This window comes from Pelophylax lessonae (assembly GCF_965119305.1).
Source record: "Pelophylax lessonae genome assembly, chromosome: 2".
Classification (NCBI taxonomy): Eukaryota; Metazoa; Chordata; class Amphibia; order Anura; family Ranidae; genus Pelophylax; species Pelophylax lessonae.
The window spans coordinates 429,375,713-429,397,305 of record NC_138769.1 but is presented as its reverse complement, the minus strand read 5'-3'; the positions used below and the strand labels follow the sequence as shown (position 1 = coordinate 429,397,305).

The following is a 21,593-nucleotide window of genomic DNA, read 5'->3' as shown; positions in this document are numbered from 1 at the left end:
TATTAAGTGCAGAGATGTGAATCCACGTGCAAAATAACTTTCTTCCAGTGACACCAGGGAAAAGTGTAGGAAGGGGACACCCTTGTGCTCAGGTATAACAAGCAGCTTACCGAAATTCCGTGGCTGCTCAATTTAATGAGACAGCCTCTCCCAGCTAGTAGTAAACCAGTAGGTCAACCGATATCAAGCTCAGGTGCTTCGAAAGACTCCAAAAGCCGAAAGCCGTTTCCGGTGTGTTGTTAAACCGATCACATTAATATGTGGCACACTTGGAACTTCTCATATACTCCATTGAACATAAAGCCATATGTAGAAAGAAACAGAGGCCCATAGCGTAATCCCGTAAACCAATAGGTAAATTTATTAAAAAAACTACTTACAATTTAAAAGACAAAAACAGGCATGTAGTATGTGCCGGTCATGGATCTAACCGCGGCGTCCCGCAAGTCTCCAGATCAGCATATGGATAAACAGCCGGCTTCGTTGGGGGGCGTGTGGACGTTTATGTCTGGGATCGCCAACGTTTCGTCATAAGAAAGACTTCTTCTGACGCCCCTACACTTTTCCCTGGTGTCACTGGAAGAAAGTTATTTTGCACGTGGATTCACATCTCTGCACTTAATATTGGGACTATTCATTTGGACATTATCCCTTCTCCTTTTTTGTTTTCTTTATATGAGCTTTTCAGCTATATAATTGTATACTGATTTCACCTCTACAGTTTAACCACTTTACCACCGGAGGATTTTGCTGTCTTACGTCTGGGCCACTTTTTGCGATTCGGCACTGTGCGAGTTTAACTGACAATTGCGCGGTCATGCAACGCCGTACCCAAACAAAATTTACGTCCTTTTTTTCCCACAAAGAGAGCTTTCTTTTGATCACCTGTGCGATTTTCATTTTTTGTGATAATTAAAAAATGCGACAATTTTGAAAAAATAACAATATTTTTCTACTTTGAAAGTTAAAAAATATCCAATATATTCAATTTATGTCATATTTTTAGGCCAAAATGTATTTAGCTACATGTCTTTGACAAAAAAATTCTCAATGAGCGTACTTTTAACTGCTTTATGACCGGAAGGTTTTACCCCATTCCTGACCAGGCCATATTTTGCGATTCGGCACGCGTTACTTTAACGGACAATTGCGCGGTCGTGCAATGCTGTGCCCAAATTAAATTTATGTTCTTTTTTCCCCCACAAATAGAGCTTTCTTTTGGTGGTATTTGATCACTTGTGTGATTTTTACTTTTTGCGCTATTAACAAAAAAAGAGCGACAATTTTGAAAAAATAACAATATTTTTCAAATTTTTTATATGAAATTCCCCCCCCCAAAAAATTAAAAATCAAAATGTTTTATCATTTTAGGCCAATTTGTTTTCTGTTACATATTTTTGGTAAAAAAAATCGCAATAAGCGTATTTTGATTGGTTTGCGCAAAAGTTATTGCGTTTACTAACTAAGGGAAAGATTTCTATTATTTACGTTTTTTTTTTTTTAACGAGTAATGGCAGCGATCTGCAATTTTATTTTGCGGGACTGCGACATTGCGCCGGACAGATTGGACCCTTGACTGACATTTTTGACACTTTTGGGGGTACCAGTGACATTACTACAGTAATCAGTGCTATACATATGCACTGTTACTGTAAAAATGACACTGGCAGGGAAGGGGTTAATTTTTATTGGAGAGGGAGGGATTCATGTATGCCTGGTGCTTACTAACATGTGATTTCCACACTAGATCCCCGACGATCGGGGAAGAGCGGCGGTGATCACCACCGCTCCTCCCCTGGCCCGACTCCCACTGTAACTGAATACAGCGGGAGCGAGCCTCCAGCGCGCGCGTGCCGCTGAGAGAGGGGAGTGTCTGGTGATGTAGGTCTACGTCGCCAGACGATAACGAGCCACTTTGCCGCAGTACAGTCAACGTGACTGGTCGGCAAGTGGTTAAAAGCAGGCTCTGTGAAACACAGCAGTGTATTATCACAGGGCATAGGGAATATGTGTCATAGAATTCAAGAAAGAAAAATGTTTGGGAAGACTACAAAAAGTAAGAATTTAAAGTTCAGGATCGTGCAGAGCAGAATAATATGAATTAGCCTAGCCTAGAAATAATTGAAATGTGGAAATGAATATATAATTTTCAATATTGACATTAAAATTGTCCTGTTGACCAATTTTACACTGCTACAGTATCTGCAGTTTCTTATTTTTTCAAGTAAAACGCTTGCCTATTTTCTTGCCTTTTGACTAATTCTCCCTCATTAAAATGCCCTGCTGCTGCCTATTTTTTTTTTTTTTTAACCAGACTGTTTGTACAGCACATCACTGCATCCTTCAGAAAAATAACGTAAAAACACTGTGCACCAAAAGCATTGTAAACTCTCACCATAGGTTATTAAAAGTCTTAGTCATAAATTCCTCCCAAAACATCTAGGACCCTCTGTGACATGACATGTGCATATCCACCTTCAGACATTGGTACATCCCTAACCCCCTGTAACCCAAGGAGACTATTGCTTAGCATTTTAGTTACAGCCTTGCCATTTACTGCCCAGTTTCCTAGACTAGGGCAGGGGCAGCCTTAAGATGATGAAAAAAATGTAAATTTGTACATAAATGTTTACAGAAAAATATATAAAAAAAATAGTGATGGTGCGTTGAAAAATGGCTTGGTCTGGACCAGTATTTGGCTTCAAAAGTCAGGTTTCTGCCCTTTCTATCTTGTTTCAGAGGCTGTCAGCCCCTCACACCTTGATTAAAGTACAACCAAAGGCAAACGTTTTTAGTTTTTTTTTAGTTTTTAATAGAGTGTAGAGAGATTAGAATGCTTGTCAGTTTTTATTGCTGTATGTGTCCTCTTTAGGGAGATTGATCTTTTCTATTTGTCCTATTTACAATTATCAATGAACGTGGAAGTAAAAGAAAATCCCAAATTTGAAGTTGTCCCCACAAAAGTAATAGTGGGTAAATCTTTCAACTGGGACACTGGTTCTGGTGATCTAGGGGACCCCAAGGCATTCCCTTAATTTTCAGGGATTTCTTTTCACTTCCTGTTTGGCTATGGGACAGGAAGTGAAAGGAAATCTCCGCAGTGGGATACAGATGGTGAAAAAAAATCTGACAGGGGTTATAACCTTCCCTTACTCTCTCCAAAATAAAAACAAAAATGTTGCCTATAGTTCTACTTTGAGACCTTTGTATAGGGATTTTCTGGTGTAACCCCCCTTCTTCGTTCCTCTGTGGGACTTAAAGTGATTGTAAAGTCTTGGTTTTTTTTTTTTTTTCAAAAAGAATAACAAACATGTTATACTTACCTCCCCTGTGAGGTGGTTTAGCACAGGGCAGCTTGGATCCTACTCTTCATCAATCCCTCCCTCCCTTTGAGTGCCCCCACAGCAAGCAGCTTGCTATGGGGCCACCCAAACTGAATCACAGCTCCGTGTATCCATTCAGACATCGAGCTGGGGTTCCCCCTTTCTCTCCTCATTGGCTAACTAACTTTGATTGAGAGCAGCAGGAGCCAGTGCCGCTGCTGCTGTGTCTTAGCTAATGAGGAGGGAAGTCCCGGATGGCTGAGACAAACGTGGACATTGCTGGATCGAGAGGGGGTTCAGGTAAGCATGGGGGGGGGGCTGAGGAGAGCTGCTGCACACAAAAGGTTTTTTATCTTAATGCATGCGTTAAGATAAAAAACCTTCTGACTTTACAACCCCTTTTAATCTGCTCTTCAGGAATCACCTCGCTCTCACCTACAAGGTGTTTTTCCTTGTAACCATCACCTCTGCGAGCCGAGTGTCACAATTTAATTTGTTGCCAGGCTTCCCTTTGAAAAAATTAACTTTTATTTCACGAGGTGGGGGTGGTACTTTGGGGTTTCCATTTATTTTTGGGGTTTTTTTTTTTGTTTATTATTGATATTGATAAAACTTTTAATTTCAGGTTAAACTGCTTTTTTTGCAGCAAGGCTTCCCCATATAAAAGTCAGCTTTTGTTTCCTGGGTGGTATTTTAAGGTTTCAACAGGATTGTTGGCTGAAAAATCAGTTTGCATTGAGGTCCCATTGAGAGCTCTAACCACCTACAGCAGAAGGAGCCAAGCTCTCACTCAAAGTCAGCTGGGAGTCACGTGACCGCTGAGCTAGCCGCTCGGCTCCTCCCACTGTAGCCCTGGATCGTAATAACAGAGTGGCCTGGAGTCACGTGACTGGCCTGAAGCTACAGCACAAAAGGTATTTAGAGCCTTTGTTTCTAAAAAAACACTTATACAGTGCAGGATGGGAGCTTAAAAGAGAGGGGCTGGCAGCGACTTTTTTTTTTTATTAACAGCAGCGAGGGGGGGGGGGGCGTAGACAGAGACACAGACTCCCGAGCTGAAAGGCAGGGAGGGGGGGAGTGCAGAGGAGACACATCCGATGACAAGGGCATGTAAACTGACCATGGTGTCACAGGCTCAGAAGCCATGATATACCGTGTTAGTTTACATGGGGGAGGGCAGCAACTGGCAGGATCAGCCAGGTGTTTTACAGTTTCCAGAGGGGCAGGTTAGACAGCACAAGCACTGTGCTGTTTGACCTGCATTTTTTTTTTTTTTACGGTAAAAAACACTTTAAGAAATGTACCACCAATGGCACCACATTGGCCTTTCCCGAATCCAGTGGTACGATTTCAGCCATTAAAGATTCCCTAAAAATTTGAACAAATGGCTTTGAAATGACAAAGCTCAATTCTTTTTGAATCCATGGATGTATGTCATCTGATCCAGGTGCTTTAGTCACCTTTATTCTGTCTAGATATTTCTGAACCATATCAATTTTAAACCATTGTGGATCATTTGGGGCTGTGTCAATACCATCCCAATTATAGACATGAGCTCCCCCATGCTCCTTTCTATACACAGAGCTGAAGAAGCTATTTCATAAATTTGACTTTTCTTTGTCCCCCGTCACCCACTCTAGATTATTTTGTAAAGGCCTACATGCTCAGACCTGACCTTTTTAAGAATTTTGGGAGGTTTGTCATACTATTTTTCATTAAGTTTAAATTATTGCAGTCCTAATATTCTGTTATATTCTTTGTAAATGTTTAAACAACAATAGTGTTCCTTTATTTTTATATTTTTTAAAAGCTCTTTTCTTATTATTTATAGCATTTTTAACTTTGGCAGTGAGCCACATAGTTTTTATTTTTATCCTTTTCAAGCTATTGCCTATGGGAATATATTTTGCAGTGTGTTCACAATCTCTGGCAGTTTGCCTGTTGAAAGAAAAATTATAAAAGGGTGGCCATATAATTCTACATTGAATTTTTGCTGCTGCCTGCCCTTTATCCTGGTAATATGTTCCCCCCCCCCCTAGATTTGTTGCTGCCTTCCCTTTCTCCTGCATTGTGGAATAGTGGACAGCCTATGGCTATTTGTTTTCCCTGTGCAGCTATGCCTGCAGTGCACTGATTAAAATGAAATTAAAAAGTTACATGAAGCCTACCAATTTCTCCTCCTCCTTCTCCCCATCAGCACTCTATCACTTCTCTTTATATTCTAAAGGAGCCATCAATCATATGATTTTGGTGCTGCCTGCAGCCAGGCCTCATTATTACAGTGATTTGAAAACACTTTTTTCAGGAATAAGATTATTAGATGCATGTTGGTCATTAGAGAGGATCCTGCCACCATTGGAAAAATTGAGAAAGTAGTGTGAAAAGCCTCCTTTCCAAAGTTCCATATTTTGGCCTCCCTCTTTTTTTTGGGCAACCTTTCTCCCTAAATTTCACCCACCCATAGACAAGTCCTGGGGCTCGGGAGAGGTGTACCATCCCCCTTGAAGCCTACCCTACCCTCTTCCTCACCGCCAGCACCCCAAAACGCTTTCACTTCTCTGACTAAAATGAAAGATATTTAAAAAGTACAAAAATATAACTGGCCCCCGAGTGCCTGGAGGGAGAAGGATTATTCAAACAAATCAGAGGAATTGCAGACAAGCCTTGCCTCTGTTGTGTGCAGCCAGACTAACACAATCTACAGCTGCACTGTTCAGCCACTGCACAATACATATGACTATTAGCTCTCAAATATTAACCTTTAATTTTTAGTTCAAGATAACATCTGTCTTATCTTTCTTTCTATTTGCTGTCTATTCCAGTGGCCTATTACTTTTATTCAGTTTAAGACTATTACCATTATTTTTCAAGTTCTAATAAATCAGATTGGGCTGCTGCTGCTGTATTTAGACCAAACTAAAAGTTAAAAATAATAAATTACAAAACCAAAATATGTGATGTCAGAATACAGTGGCGATGTCTGAGAAAATTGTACTGTTCAATACACGATATGGAGCTTAAAGGCATCGCCCAAGCATGTAATTGAAATAATTGGTGTTTTACCCAAGTTGCCTTCAAAGTCATAATAAAATGAGGATTGTCTCCTTGCTGTACAGTATTTAAAAAAAAACCTTTTTTTGGGGATTTAGTAATGTCCCCCCTCAGAAGTGCTCAGCTTCCCGTGCCATTTTTTGGCAATAGCTTGCCTATTAGCCTTGAAAATTGCCAGAATATAGTATCAAAATTCACCACTATAGCCTTCAGTGGGGTTTAATTCTAAGCCCAAGTTTTGTAGACATGGCTCGATGAACTATCCACAAATTAAAGCCGGGCAGATTCTCTCATCCCAATCTATATTCTCCCGTTATCCATTTCTCAGTCAATAACAAAACTCATCTGTGCAATATTGTACTGATAATGTTTCTATTTAGGGCAGAAATACAGCCAAAAATCAAGGAGCAGGCATGAGCTCCCAAAAAACTTCTGGACCAGAACTTTAGATGTTAAAGACAAACAGTCATGTAGTTCTGTATTCAATAATACTTTATTAAGAGTATTTTTAAATGAAAGTAGAGTAAGTATCTGAATCATCTGGCATCATCCTCTTGAAATCCCTGCACATCACAGATCAAAGTGGGAGAGAAAAAAGCAGCGCAAGGAGCCGATCAGTTTATGTGCTGACAAGAACCATGCTAGTAACATAAGAAAGCAGAGTGAAAGACAGATGAACTTATCATTATGCTGATTCTCCTTTTCTGTTCAGTCATGGGTTTATGACAGGCCCATGGCAGTCAGTGCTCAGAAGAATTGGGTTAAAATATGCTGGCCATCCTTCAACCCAAAGACTAAGGACATCTAGTGGTGGAAAAGATGTATAGTGGGGAACAGATGCACATGGAGTGTGAGTATTGCAGTAAAAGCGACTTTTTATTTTATCTATTCCTTTCAGCTTTAAAGCAAACCTGTTTTGAGAGGGGCTGCTTTTTTCAAAATGGTAGCTGCCTGGCTTCATTACTTTCTGAGTCACCAGCTGCATACTTGTTCCTTGTTACTGGCTTAGAAGTTGAAGCATGAGGATTAGAAAGACAGCCAGACAAGCAGCCTCTATGTTTTTTTTTAACATAAAAGGGTTCTTTTAATGTGCCTTGTCAAATAGAAGCATCCTTCTCTCTCTTGTAGAGTTACCCTGTAAATTAGTGGATATGATTTTTAAGCTCTGTAAATGGACATCCTCTTAATAATGGGACAACTACAGTTCACTTTCAAATGTTGGTCGATATTAACAATATAGTAAAAATATGTATCTGTTTATCTTTTTGATTTGTTGCATTTTCCTATTGCTACGCTTCCAATTATTTGAATGCCTCTGAGCAGTTGTGCGTTGTGTGTATTTATGTTTTTAGAAGACACTGTAAATGTTCTTAATTTTAATTGGATATTATGTAACTGCTATATTTCCTTGTCATCACATTATTTTAAATAAAATCAACATGTAGATTCTTTCTGCAGGCTTCATCGCTTCTGGGCTACATATACTCCAATAATTAACACTTTTTGTCATATCCACGGTGTTAAACATATAATTGTGAAGCATGTGTAAGTTAACAAAGCAGTCAGTAATGGGAATAATAGGGTTGTAATTTCTTGGGTGAAATTTTGGCTACACATCACATGTACTACAGAAAACTAGATGTTTCTTTTTCTTTTTCACTCACGTGTTAATTGAACTATGAAGCCAAAAAGTAAACATTCGAATTACAGCTTTTCAATATTTTTTTTTGGCAGTCACTTGACACAAACAGGGACATTTGAAGATCCTCGAATTGAAAGCTGCCAAATCAACCCTCCTGTACCAAGGAATGTGGAAATGAGGAGAGATCCAGTTCTTGGCTTTGGATTTGTCGCTGGGAGTGAAAAACCTGTTGTTGTCCGCTCAGTAACACCAGGTGAGTTACTGTACTTGAAGGAAAAATATAGAAATGTTCCAGATATTATCCAGGAACTATTTTTGTGTGACTTTTTACTGTATTGCCATTCTGTATTGTCATGCATGCATATGCTGATTTGCAGAGACTTTCTCTAGTGGTTTTTTTTGCATAAAAGATAGTGTGTGCATCATACCTCCTGAATGACTATGACGATAACATCAGCCACATCTGTTTACTGTTTTCAATCAGCTTGACTCAACTAAAAGATGGCAGCTAACCATATACATAAAGATTTCATGCACACTAAACACCATGAATGGGGGAATCTCCGACTGCCATTTTTTGTATTTTGGCAGCCAACACCTGCAGCTGTCAGTATACCCAAACAGTGACTGCAGCTAATTGGTTGCAGTCACTGTTTGGCTGACTTTTTCCCACCAGAGTCCCTTGATTCTTCAAATAATGTTTGTTGAGCTGTGTGGAGTCGGCAGGGCCACCCATGGCCATATCCATTGTACAGTTCACTGGTTGGGTTAGGTTAGACAAAATCTGATTAAGCTCATTGTTCCCCACATTTTTCTGTGCACCATAGAATTTTTTTTTCTGCTGTATCCTAGGGTGTGGTAGGTCTTTCATTATTCTAGTCATGCACACATTTTGTCATACCAAACTTTTTAATTGTAAACCAGAAATATTACCTGGGTGTTACCTGGCCAATATTTACATATTGCTTATACTGTTTAAATATTTATTCTCCTTGTTTATGATAGAGTTTTCTGTCATACTTCAGGTTGCCATTAAACATGTTCTCTGTCAGTAAATTTTCATGTCAGTAAAAAATAAGTTGGCAACCCTGTATAGGATCATTTTTATTGGGTTTGCATTCTAGATTGTGATTGATTGTTAGGTTTAGCATTGTCTTGCTATGCTCCTTGAGATGGGTATACTCTTTGTCTGTCCCATCTCCCATTGTTGCAAAGAGCTTCAATAAAATTGTCAAATGTCACCTGCAAATCATGTCTGTTGTGATAACTACTGCTTGCTTTGGATGTCAGTTATCCCAGAGATTCTTGAGGGATATTGCTTATTACATAGGGGTGCTATTTATCATTTTGGAATAGTGGAGTAGAATGTCCACATCAACCACATTGTACTGTATTCTGTGTCAGTGTGTTTGCAACCCTGTATTCCATACATTACGTTATTTGGGTGAGAACACCACCCAAAAACTCATTATATTTGGAGTATTTGAAATTGATGAAGAGAAAGCAGTTACAAGAGATGTTTTTCAGCTTCTCATCTCCAGCTTAACATAAATCTTCCTAATAAGTAAGGCAAATACATTTTTGAGAGTTCTCAATTATCTTTTTTTTCTCACGGTATTTACATGAAACCTAAGAGCTTTTGTAATGGGCCCTTAAAATGTATCTAAACACAGGTAATATGTAACAGCCTACCAGTCCTTAGACTGGTAGAAGGATAGTTACCGAGTATTTCCAACACGTGACCCGAATCACGGATGTATGATGGAAGCTGTTGTACAATGGGTTGTTAAAACCAATCGAGTTGGATTTGGGTCACGTACAACAGCTTCCATCATACATCCGAGATTCGGGTCACGTGTTGGAAATACTCGGTAACTATCCTTGGGATAACCGGTACCATTGGGCCTCCCTGGATGTGTGCTCGCTGTACATGTCAATCCCCCATGATGTTGGCATCCGAGCTTTCCATCACTTTCTTACCGGGGATGGACAATTGAAGTTCGCCAGGCATCTTTTCTGGCAGAGGGAACACGATTTTGTCTAGAACATAACTATTTCTCCTTCCTTGATAAATTCTATCTGCAAACCAAAGGCACTGCCATGGGAGCAAGCTTTGCACCTTGCTACGCCAACCTCACCATGGGTTTTTGGGAGGAACTTAACATCTGGCACAACAACCCCTTTTCCAAGCACATAGTCTATTATGGGATATATATAGATGATGTGCTTGTCATCTGGGATGGAGACTTGGACACTTTTCAGGCTTTTGCTGACTATTGCAATGTCAATGCCTTTGGCTTGATTTTCACACATGTAATTGACCCTGTACGTTTGGTTTTCTTGGATTTGGAGCTCACCCACGCTGATGGCGCCATTGTGACTCTAAACCACTCCAAGCCGGTGGCTGGCAACTCCTATTTATATTTTGGGAGTTGCCACCACCCCTCTTGGAAAAAGAACATCCCTAAGGGCCAGTTCCTGAGGCTTCGCAGGAACTGTACCCGGAAGGATGACTTTCTTATCCTGCATGGATTTACCCCCCCACTGGTAATTCTGAGGTTAGTTCTCCAAGGGTTGCAGTCACCCATCAAGCTCTAGATTCATTACCGGCTTTAATAATAACTATAAACAGATCACCCATATCATCAAAAAGCATTGGTCAATTTTACGGTCTGATCCCAGACTGGGTCCCTATCTCCCCTTGGCCCCTCAGGTTGTCTACAGGAGGGCGCGTACCATCAAGAACAACATTGCCCCTAGCAAAGTAAATAGACCCACAGATGAGAGAACTATGGACATCAGGTCTTACTTTAATGACAGAGTAGGCACCTTTCAATGCAAGAAAAGGAGCTGCCTCACTTGCCAGTTTATAACCCATGGGCGCGACTCTTTTCGTGATACACTTGTCAATAGTTTTTCTATCCGTCAGTTCATCACATGTTCCACAGTTTGTGGTATATGTGTTGCACTGCCCTTGCAACTTACTTTATGTGGGCCGCACTATCCGCCATCTACATACGCGGATAGGCGAACACCGTAGGGCCATTGTCCAAGGATTGACCACTAAAAATGGAAAAGTTCCTCACAGTGTCCCTCGCCACTTATCATAATGGGAATGTGCAAGATCTGAAAGTTTGGGCCATCGAATCTGTCCCTAAGGGCACCCTTACCAACAACGAACGTTTCTCCTTGCTTTACAAGAGAGAGACATTTTGGATTTACAAACTCAACACGCTCTCCCCTCATGGGTTGAATGAGGAATTGGACATTTATTCTGTGATATAAAGGTCATTTGCCCCCTTTTCATATTCCTATTTATCCTCTTCTCCCCCTTTTATTATTCTTTTGACACACCCTATATGTTTTTAATAAAGCTTATTCCTTTTTTCTTCTCAACACATTCATCTGTTCGTCATTTTCCATTCCCCCAGTTTCAATCTCTGATTTTTATATTCATATTTTCATTTTTTTTTTTTTTTTTATTCTCATTTTTTAATTTTTTTATTTTCTGGTTGTTTATCATGCATATACCCACTGTTTACATGTATGGATGCATCATTTTGTGTATTTGATTTTGTTTACATTAGTAACAGCTGTTTGAAGGGGGAGCCAAGGGGTGGGTGGCAATGCCTCTCCATTCTCCTCCCTTCCCTTTCACATTGCCACTGGAGATCTTATGAAGGGCACAGCCCGAAACATGTTATCTCCAATTCTGTGGCTTCTTTCTTCCCCCATCGCTAGGTAGCTATCGCTGCTGTGGGGTGAGTCACGTCCTGCACGGTGAGGCTGCCGCTACCAATGGGATCGGTGCCTTGAATGGACTTCCGGGAGCCGATCGTCATCCGCCGATGACGTCATCCATCAGCGCCGCTCGAGTCACCTGAAGCAAGGAGACGCCGGTGTGCTGTGGGCTTGCTTGCGGCCGGTTCGGCTCATGGGGGGTTGTGCTTCCCCCCCCCCTCTCCCTCACTCTCAGGCTTCGCCATCTCCCTGGTGCAGTTATTCCTGATGCTCCTTTACCAACATAGGAACTGGAGAGTCGTTTCCACCTATTCCCTTGGTTATCACAACAGGTATTGCCTCACTGCTTGGATGCACCCTGCCTAACAGTGTTTTTACCATTTTTAATAAACATGACATTTATCCACTGTGGTTATCCATTTTTTATCTGTGACTTCAGTGCCCACCTGTCATCATTTTGGGGAGCGCTATCATACCCATCTATTTGTTGTGTCGTACTTTTCTAAGCTGGATCTGAGCATGGGACAGCTGCACCCCTGATATGACTTATTGGCACTTCTTCTAAAGCCGTCCATCCCATACAGCTTGATACCATAGGTCTTGGGATTTCTGACTAACCGGTATCCAGCCCCAGGAATTTCTTGTATATGTTTGCTGGAAGTTTATAGAAGTTGGTGGCTGGAGGAGAACAACCTCTGATCTGTATATTTAAGGGGTTCTGGCCAATCCCCAGGCAGGAACCCATAAATATTGTGGAGCCTGGCGAACAGGTGTTGTGTTGTAGTCGGGTGGAATATGGAGGGCCAAGGCTGTGTTATGGAGACTGGGAGGGCACTCGGGGGACAAGGGGGCTCTGCCTACAGGCTGGAGGGAGAGAAACTGGACAGAAGGATCTACATTACCCTTCTGTCTCTTCTAGGAGACAACCTGGCTATTATGGGAGAACCTGGGCAGCAGGAGGCCTGAACAACAGTCTTTTTCAAAGCACCAGGATTCCAGGGACAGTGTGAGTACCTCTACATTCCCAGGGCCAAAAAGGAAGAAGGCTGCCAGATGCAATATCCAGCAAGCCTTCAAAGGACAGTGCCACAGCTAAAACAAATCCCTTGTCCTAGGGATTTTTACATGGCAGCAAGATGGGCTGGGATTTTTTTCAGAGAGGGGACTTAGTGCTCCTGCAAGTTTGGGACTTTTCTAAATTCACAAACCTCCTACAAAGGGAATTCTTACTGCTATTTCCAGAGACACTTATCCTGTTCCAGAGGGAATGTAGTCCTGGATTTGCCATTTTGCAGTGTAAAAATTGAAGGATGTTGTCCTTGTGTTGTTCTTTCAAGTCAAGTTTGGCATCCTAGAATTACTTTTTCCCATCCAAGTTGTTTTCCCCCAATAAAACAACAAAAACAAGCCCATAGACTGATTTCTGTCTCCGAATGAAAGCTGATTTCTGTCTCCGAATAAAAGTGTTGCCTGGCTGTGCAGGAATAGGGGGACCCAAAAATCCAGTGGCTCTCTAGGGGGTAGTGCTACATGTCTATGGAGGGGTAGGGTTGTCCCCCTAGGACAGGTCGTGCACCCTTAACCTCTCCTCATCTCCATATCATAGGAGGAGGAGGCATTCTGTAGTCCAGAGAGAGAGATGTCATAGAACTATGTGGGCAAGATGCCTTCTGTATCCAAGGGTGCTCAGTTTTGCTTTATGTCCAAGCATATGTTCATGTGCTTTTTGCATCAATGGTCATTCAGCCAACATGTTCGGGGTTTTAAAACAGCTGACATTTAAATACATATTTTAAATGTGGAAATTTATATAGCCAATTTGAGAAGCCAACCTCTTTACTTAAAAACAGTAATTGTTTACCCAACTATATATAGAGATAGAACAGTGCAACTAACCCAAGCAGTGTCTGGCACATAGTAAATGTTTCCTTTCTGTTAAAATGCATATAATGATTCAAAGAGGTTGCAATTAAGCTTCAAATCAAATACTTAGCCAAGTGAACTGGAATACAACTATAATTAGTTCTATTTAGATGCATATTTGTGATGCTAACAAAATAGCCGTCTGCTATTCTTGAGCAGCAGTGCATTTAAGAGATTGATTAGAAAGTAAAAAAGGGATTCAGTCAGTCATGGCTTAAATATACATTTCTCTCCACAAAATTCACAACAAATGTCACTCAAATTAATTATTTCTTTTACTTATTGATACATATTTTTCTAGGCTTAAATTCAAATCAAAGTGTAGCAGCTGATAAATTAACCTATCCATTCAGAGGCATTTATTTTGCTTTGCCTGATTCCTGAAGCAAAGCTCATTCGTATGCTACATACAGTCTGTTACAGACTGTTCCAAGTGACTAGACGTCACATATTTTGGGACACTGCTGACATAAAAGATTGCAATGAGAGAATACAAATGAGTAAGCTTATACTGTATCTTGAGGGCCAAAAATTCCTTCCTATTCCGAAGAGGTTATAAAACATGAAGAACAATGCTTTTACAATAGGAGGACAAGGAAATTTAAGAGTAAGTCTGTATGACTGCCTTGCTGTCTGTAGAGAAAACCCTCGACTCTTGTTTTCCTTACCTGCCAAAAATGTACTAATCCGCAAGGACAATTGCACCATGGTGTGTGATTAGACGTGTGCTGGTGGGTAAACTCAGTGGGTGGATGGTATCGGGGCACAAAAGTAGAATTATGAGTCATAACACCCTCCAGTTTTGATTTTAAAGGGGCTGAGCAGTTACAAAAATGAAAACAAAGTATTACAATCATGTGAAGCTTGTTTAATAAGCACAGTCTCTCTAAACCCAACAACATACAGTACTGTGCAAAAGTTTAAAGCACTTGAGAATATTGCTGCAAAGTTATAATACTTTAACAATAATGCAATGAATATTTTAAATTTATAAATTAACTATTTGCAAAGTGCATAAACAAAAAAAAACTAAATTTAGTGTTTTCACTCTTTCCTTTTAAAACAGCATAATTTCTCCCAGATATTCTTGCACACAGTTATTAAGGCACACAACAGGAAGATTATTTCAAACATTTGGACTGATCACATACAGTATATTTTATGGATTTAGGCCGTATTAGTTGTTTCTGTCTCGTCGTGTAATGACAGACAGATGTTGGTTGAGTTTAAGGCTCTGTGGTGGCCAAGCCATCTCTTCCCAGACTCCTTGCTCTTTCTTTTGTTGGTTCTTTATAGTTTTGGATGTATGTTTGGCGTCATTGTTCTGTTGCAGAATAAAGTTGGGACTGATCAGATGCCTCCTTGATGCTACCGCATTATGAAAAAGCATCTGCCTGTTTTTTTTCCAGCATTGAGGAAACCATTTAAGCCCAACTCCAGGAATTAGAACAGGAGTCAGTATTATACTAACCAATGTTCCAGCATTGTCTTCCTCTCTTCTGAAACTCTGGCCTGTGGGCAGTCCCTTGACATCCCCACGTGTAATGCAGGGTCTTTAAACCCTGCATTGTACATGGAGGTGGCAAACATGTGACCACAGCCATGAGTAGGTTAGACAGAAGCTTAGACAATCTTTTAATCATGTGCTTACCTTCAAATCTTTAATTTGATTGGTACAAGCACACACAGAATTGATGCTGCTGTAAAAGAAAAGAGTAGACACAGAGCTGCCGATAAGGGGCTACCACTGGTCCACTTGTAGGTGGCCAGAGCCCCAACAGTTCAACTGGGGGGAATAGGCAGCTGACAAGCAGAAGGAAGGGGAACCTGGACAGGAGGGGCAGTGGGGGCATCATTTACAAGAACCAATCCCCTGTAATTCCCCCTGCAGCAGCTTGGATGCTTTCAGCTGCTGCAGGGGGAAATACAGGGGTTTGGTTCCTATAAGTGCCATCCTCACCCCTCCTGTTCAGATTCCCCTTTCTTCTGCTGCCTAGACCCCTCTTGGTGCACCACTGCCCCCCCCCCCGCACTGCTGGCTTCCTTTCCTCTCCTTCCTGCCTGCTGCTGCAGGGATTGTTTCAGGATGTAAAGCAGGGGAAGGGACAGGTATAAATAGGTTATTTAATGACCCATTGTATTCATTTGCATAACTAATTTACTATGTTTCAATTTGTGAATGAACAGGAAGACTGTGCAGAGCTATTTCTGTTCATTCATTCTGTGCAGTTGAGATTGTAGAGAAATCACAGTCATCAATCTCTTTTTTGTTCTCAAATGTGAGATATCAGGGGTCTAATTAGACCCCTGATATTTCACCAAAACCCCTAAACAGAGTTGTAAAAAAGTGAAAAAAATAATAAACAATAAATTTATAAAAAAAACTTTATAAAAACTAAAAAAATAAAATTGTAAAAAATACTAAAAATAAAAACGTAGTAACACTTTTTTTAAGGACTCGTTCACATGGGTTCTCTGGCCCAAACATTGTGAATACTGGGTTTGTACGGTGCCTTGCGAAAGTATTCGGCCCCCTTGAACTTTGCGACCTTTTGCCACATTTCAGGCTTCAAACATAAAGATATAAAACTGTAATTTTTTGTGAAGAATCAACAACAAGTGGGACACAATCATGAAGTGGAACAAAATTTATTGGATATTTCAAACTTTTTTAACAAATAAAAAACTGAAAAATTGGGCATGCAAAATTATTCAGCCCCCTTAAGTTAATACTTTGTAGCGCCACCTTTTGTTGCGATTACAGCTGTAAGTCGCTTGGGGTATGTCTCTATCAGTTTTGCACATCGAGAGACTGGAATTTTTGCCCATTCCTCCTTGCAAAACAGCTCGAGCTTAGTGAGGTTGTATGGAGAGCGTTTGTGAACAGCAGTTTTCAGTTCTTTCCACAGATTCTCGATTGGATTCAAATCTGGACTTTGACTTGGCCATTCTAACACCTGGATATGTTTATTTGTGAACCATTCCATTGTAGATTTTGCTTTATGTTTTGGATCATTGTCTTGTTGGAAGACAAATCTCCGTCCCCGTCTCAGGTGTTTTGCAGACTCCATCAGGTTTTCTTCCAGAATGGTCCTGTATTTGGCTCCATCAATCTTCCCATCAATTTTAACCATCTTCCCTGTCCATGCTGAAGAAAAGCAGGCCCAAACCATGATGCTGCCACCACCATGTTTGACAGTGGGGATGGTGTGTTCAGGGTGATGAGCTATGTTGCTTTTACGCCAAACATAACGTTTTGCATTGTTGCCAAAAAGTTTGATTTTGGTTTCATCTGACCAGAGCACCTTCTTCCACATGTTTGGTGTGTCTCCCAGGTGGCTTGTGGCAAACTTTAAACTACACTTTTTATGGATATCTTTAAGAAATGGCTTTCTTCTTGCCACTCTTCCATAAAGGCCAGATTTGTGCAGTATACGACTGATTGTTGTCCTATGGACAGAGTCTCCCAACTCAGCTGTAGATCTCTGCAGTTCATCCAGAGTGATCATGGGCCTCTTGGCTGCATCTCTGATCAGTCTTCTCCTTGTATGAGCTGAACGTTTAGAGGGACGGCCAGGTCTTCGTAGATTTGCAGTGGTCTGATACTCCTTCCATTTCAATATTATCGCTTGCACAGTGCTCCTTGGGATTTTTAAAGCTTGGGAAATCTTTTTGTATCCAAATCCGGCTTTAAACTTCTCCAAAACAGTATCTCGGACCTGCCTGGTGTGTTCCTTGTTCTTCATGATGCTCTCTGTGCTTTAAACGGACCTCTGAGACTATCACAGTGCAGGTGCATTTATAGGGAGACTTCATTACACACAGGTGGATTCTATTTATCATCATTAGTCATTTAGGTCAACATTGGATCATTCAGAGATCCTTACTGAACTTCTGGAGAGAGTTTGCTGCACTGAAAGTAAAGGGGCTGAATAAATTTGCACGCCCAATTTTTCAGTTTTTTATTTGTTAACAAAGTTTGAAATATCCAATAAATTTCGTTCCACTTCATGACTGTATCCCACTTCATGACTGTATTGTTGTTGATTCTTCACAAAAAATTACAGTTTTATATCTTTATGTTTGAAGCCTGAAATGTGGCAAAAGAACCTTACTCTTGGATCTAACTGCCCTGCCAAATATAAATTCAAAGTCAGCATGTCTTTTTGACTTTATAGTACTTTATATAAATGTAATATATTGCCACAATTATATTATTACTAAAAAGTTTTGTACTTTTAGTAACTCGGCAATATAGTATATACAATAAAATATGACTCCAACAATGTAGATTAAACACAGAAGATGAAACAACAAATGTGTTCTACTTCTATATCAGTACCTACAGTTTAAGTAATACTGCGTCCTGATCCAGTCTCACCATCCGATGTGAGTCACCAGGGTACATATAAACCTCCTCTAAGTAAAAGCAAAAACATCATTACGCATGCTAGTAGGCAGCCAGCTGAAACAGAACTGCAAATCACTGTACTGTATGAAATTGCTGTTTTCAATTTTATACATGTGAGAGCACACTTTGGTTTTTGTTTTTTATTAAAATTTAATATAAATGGTATAACACTATGGGGTTGCCCTGTGTCTTCCAGTTTTCTTTTTACTGAGAGAAGGAATATATGTTCTCTGGTGACTCAGATTGGATGGTGACTTGATCGGGACACACACTCCTAAATCGATTTTGACCATTTCATTTTACAATGGTCAAAATTACCCAGTAAGAGGCTGGAGTGTATCTGTTGGCAGGGCTGAGACAAGGAGTAAACAGGAGGGGCTGCTGCCCTGGGCACAGTGGTTTATTGCAGGGTTGGGGGTGCCCTGACCCTAACCTTAAGAGAAGGGGGGGCACAGTTTGGCATCTTTGCCCTGGGCGCTGGATGACCTTGTCCCGGCACTGCTGCTGGTGTACTATCACATGATTTTTGCACGGGGGCTCACAGATTAAAGAGTGAAGTAACACCTGTTTATGGGGACTTTTTGTGGACACTGTATATTGGTCATAAATTGCTCTGTGTATGCGATACTTTCATGGAACATTTTGAAAATTATATTCACAAATAATTTTTGTATATGTGTTATTTTTACAGGAGATTTGTTCATGATTTATTTTATATATAATGTTGGTAGGTTTTAGTAAATATCACTTGTATGTCCATTTTATTCACACCATGTCTTTGAACATAAGTGCTGCACTCTTTTAACACTTTTAACAGTGTACGGTATGTCTAGCATTTTGTTGCACAACTGCTGTATGTGTTAAATAACATAATAACTCTTACATGCTTGTAATCTTTGCAATCAAATATACATTTATACACAGGGTTAAACATATGTAATAACATTCTCTTAGTAGTATTGCAAGGATTTATTGACAGTGTAAAGTTTTTTTCAGAAATAAGCTCTACCTCTGTATATGGCTATATGGCATATCAAAAAATGTAGTAAGCCTATATAGTGTATTTAAGTGCATCAGAGACAGGCAACTTATATTGCTACACTCTTAGCTCTCATTACACTACATAAGAGCATAACAGAGAGAAGGATCACAGTTAGGAAACTCAATCTAAAGTATGTCAAATAATCTCAAACCACGAATAAATTACTTTTACGTTAATTAAAACACCTATTCATATTTAATCTAAATTAATAAATTACAATAAGTACCCATGTAGAGTTACATAAAATTCCATCAAAAACCAAATTAATTTATTCTCCCAAAGGATGCATCCCTTTTTTATAGCTCTTTCATTTTTCCCTATTCATTAATACATCCATTGATAACATTTATCAAAGGGTAATAAAATCTCCACCTATCCTTAAATAAATGAAGGTCAAGCCTATTTTAAAATTATAATATTGTGTCTTTTAAAAAATGTATATTATCATTAGGAGGAAAGTGGTTACCATGCAGCCGCATTCATCTTGGCATATCAGATTACCACATATACGCAGGCAGATGTACAGGGAAGAACGTTTTTCAAACCATTCTTATGATGCACAATTAGGAGATGGAGACAAAACATTAATAGTCCTGTGACATTATATTTATCCAATTTTATAACCCAGTAAAAAAAGGAGAAAGTCAACCCATCCTATTGCACAATAAAAATGGCATACAACATTATAATATGGCAGGTGTGCAGGTTCCTCTCATACTTTAAATATAGGCCTCATCTGTGGTCTGTAAATCCAACAGACCTCACTCTTCAGGCTTTTAATGTATTTATCCTGCCACCATGCCCCCCCCCCCCCCCAGCTCCCAAGTTTACTGTTTCCACATCATAGAATGAGAAGGAGAACAATTACCCCCATGACTCCTCATAAAATGTTTGGAAATATTGGTTGACTCATTGACTTTGAAATTACTTTAATCACACTTTTTACTTATTTACGTTATATGTTCCCCTCTTACACTGAGGGGTCTTGTGGTGTAACCTACATACTGAAATGCAATGAATATTTCTCTACAACTATAGAATCAAAGTATTTTCTGCAACTCCTTATCCCTATACAATATAGGCAGATTCATTTTGATTTGGATCAGTGTCCACTGATGTCCCTTGGTTGGCAACATTAGTTACAAAACTATATGCCAAAGGTCAAAGAGGTGCAAGAAATGGGACTTTTAAGTATTCCATACCAGTGTTATATTGACACCATGATAATACCAAAATACATAAGAACACAATTTTATTAATAAACAGTATAAAACCCAATATTTGAAAATAGAATCACAAAAGACTTGGGTATATTAGTACAGACTAGCAATGTCAGCTTCTGTCTACACGTTTTGTGAATTTCTCTGATTCTTCGGGACTTTAATGAAGCTGCTATTCATGTCTAAAATATAGAAAGAAAATATTTCATTTGAAAATATATTAACAACATCCACATTAACCTATTTGTTACAAACATTCAACAACTGAGAACTTCAAACAGTTGACATGTCCCCAAACTTGATTGGGTATTTTAAATAAACATGATTATATGTGCCGGTTCACACTAACGCGGCACGACTTCGGGGGCGACCTGTGAAGTCGCGTGCACCGCGACTTCGGCGCGACTTGCACGGACTTCATAAAATGAATGTCTATGCAAGTCGCTCCAGGTCGCCCCGAAGTAGTACAGGAACCTTTTTCTAAGTCGGAGCGACTTGTGTCGCTCCTATTAGAACAGATCCTGTAGTACACAATGGACCGCGACGGACCGCGACTTGTCAGGCTGACAAGTCGCCTGACAAGTCGCGGTAGTGTGAATGGACACTATGACTAAAATGTATTCCAATAAATGTAAATGTATTAATGCATTAATACTAAAATGTATTCCATCTGGATATCAAAATATAGTGCTCCGAAGACAATTTAAAGTTCCTCAACTCTAAGGAAGTAGCCAGAAGAGGTGTATTGTTTAGCTTAGTACACACTCCTGCAATCATCATCACCTAACATTGCATGCTGTGGTCGGAGGGGCACTGTTCCATTGTCATCAAATGATTCTTCAAGAAATCAGCCTGTAAAGTACAATATCAGATGTTTTCTGCATTACGCACTGGTGTGAATATAGCCTTAATAATCAGTCACACTGCTTCCAGGGAAATGTCTGCATTCTCTGATGTTGTAACTTCATTCTTAAATGTAACGTATCATTCGTTTTATTGTATTTATTTCATTTTTTTATTCAGAAAGCATTAGTTATATTGTTCCAGGCACAGTGCTTGTGTCAAAGAAAAGTCAGCACACATGAATATATCATGATGGGTTGCCTGCATGCGGTCTGTCCTCTACAGTAACTGCATCAAACTTGCAGCAATATAAATTAACTAAAAAATAGGAATCCATGGATATCTTCTGTGACATAGTGGGTGATTTCTTTCTGTGGCTCTTTGCTTTCCTAGGATT

The 21,593-nt window shown here is 39.9% G+C and overlaps 1 protein-coding gene across 4 annotated transcripts in view; it reads left to right on the top strand.

Annotated features, from left to right (window-relative positions):
- The window catches only part of FRMPD4 (FERM and PDZ domain containing 4), a 587,249-nt gene that overhangs the window by 393,238 nt on the left and 172,418 nt on the right, over nt 1–21,593 (top strand). For all 4 annotated transcript variants that reach the window (XM_082245219.1, XM_082245220.1, XM_082245221.1 and 1 more), the window contains one exon: nt 8,109–8,269. In XM_082245219.1, the coding sequence (XP_082101345.1) occupies nt 8,109–8,269 (161 nt within the window). The remainder of the gene's footprint in view (nt 1–8,108; nt 8,270–21,593) is intronic.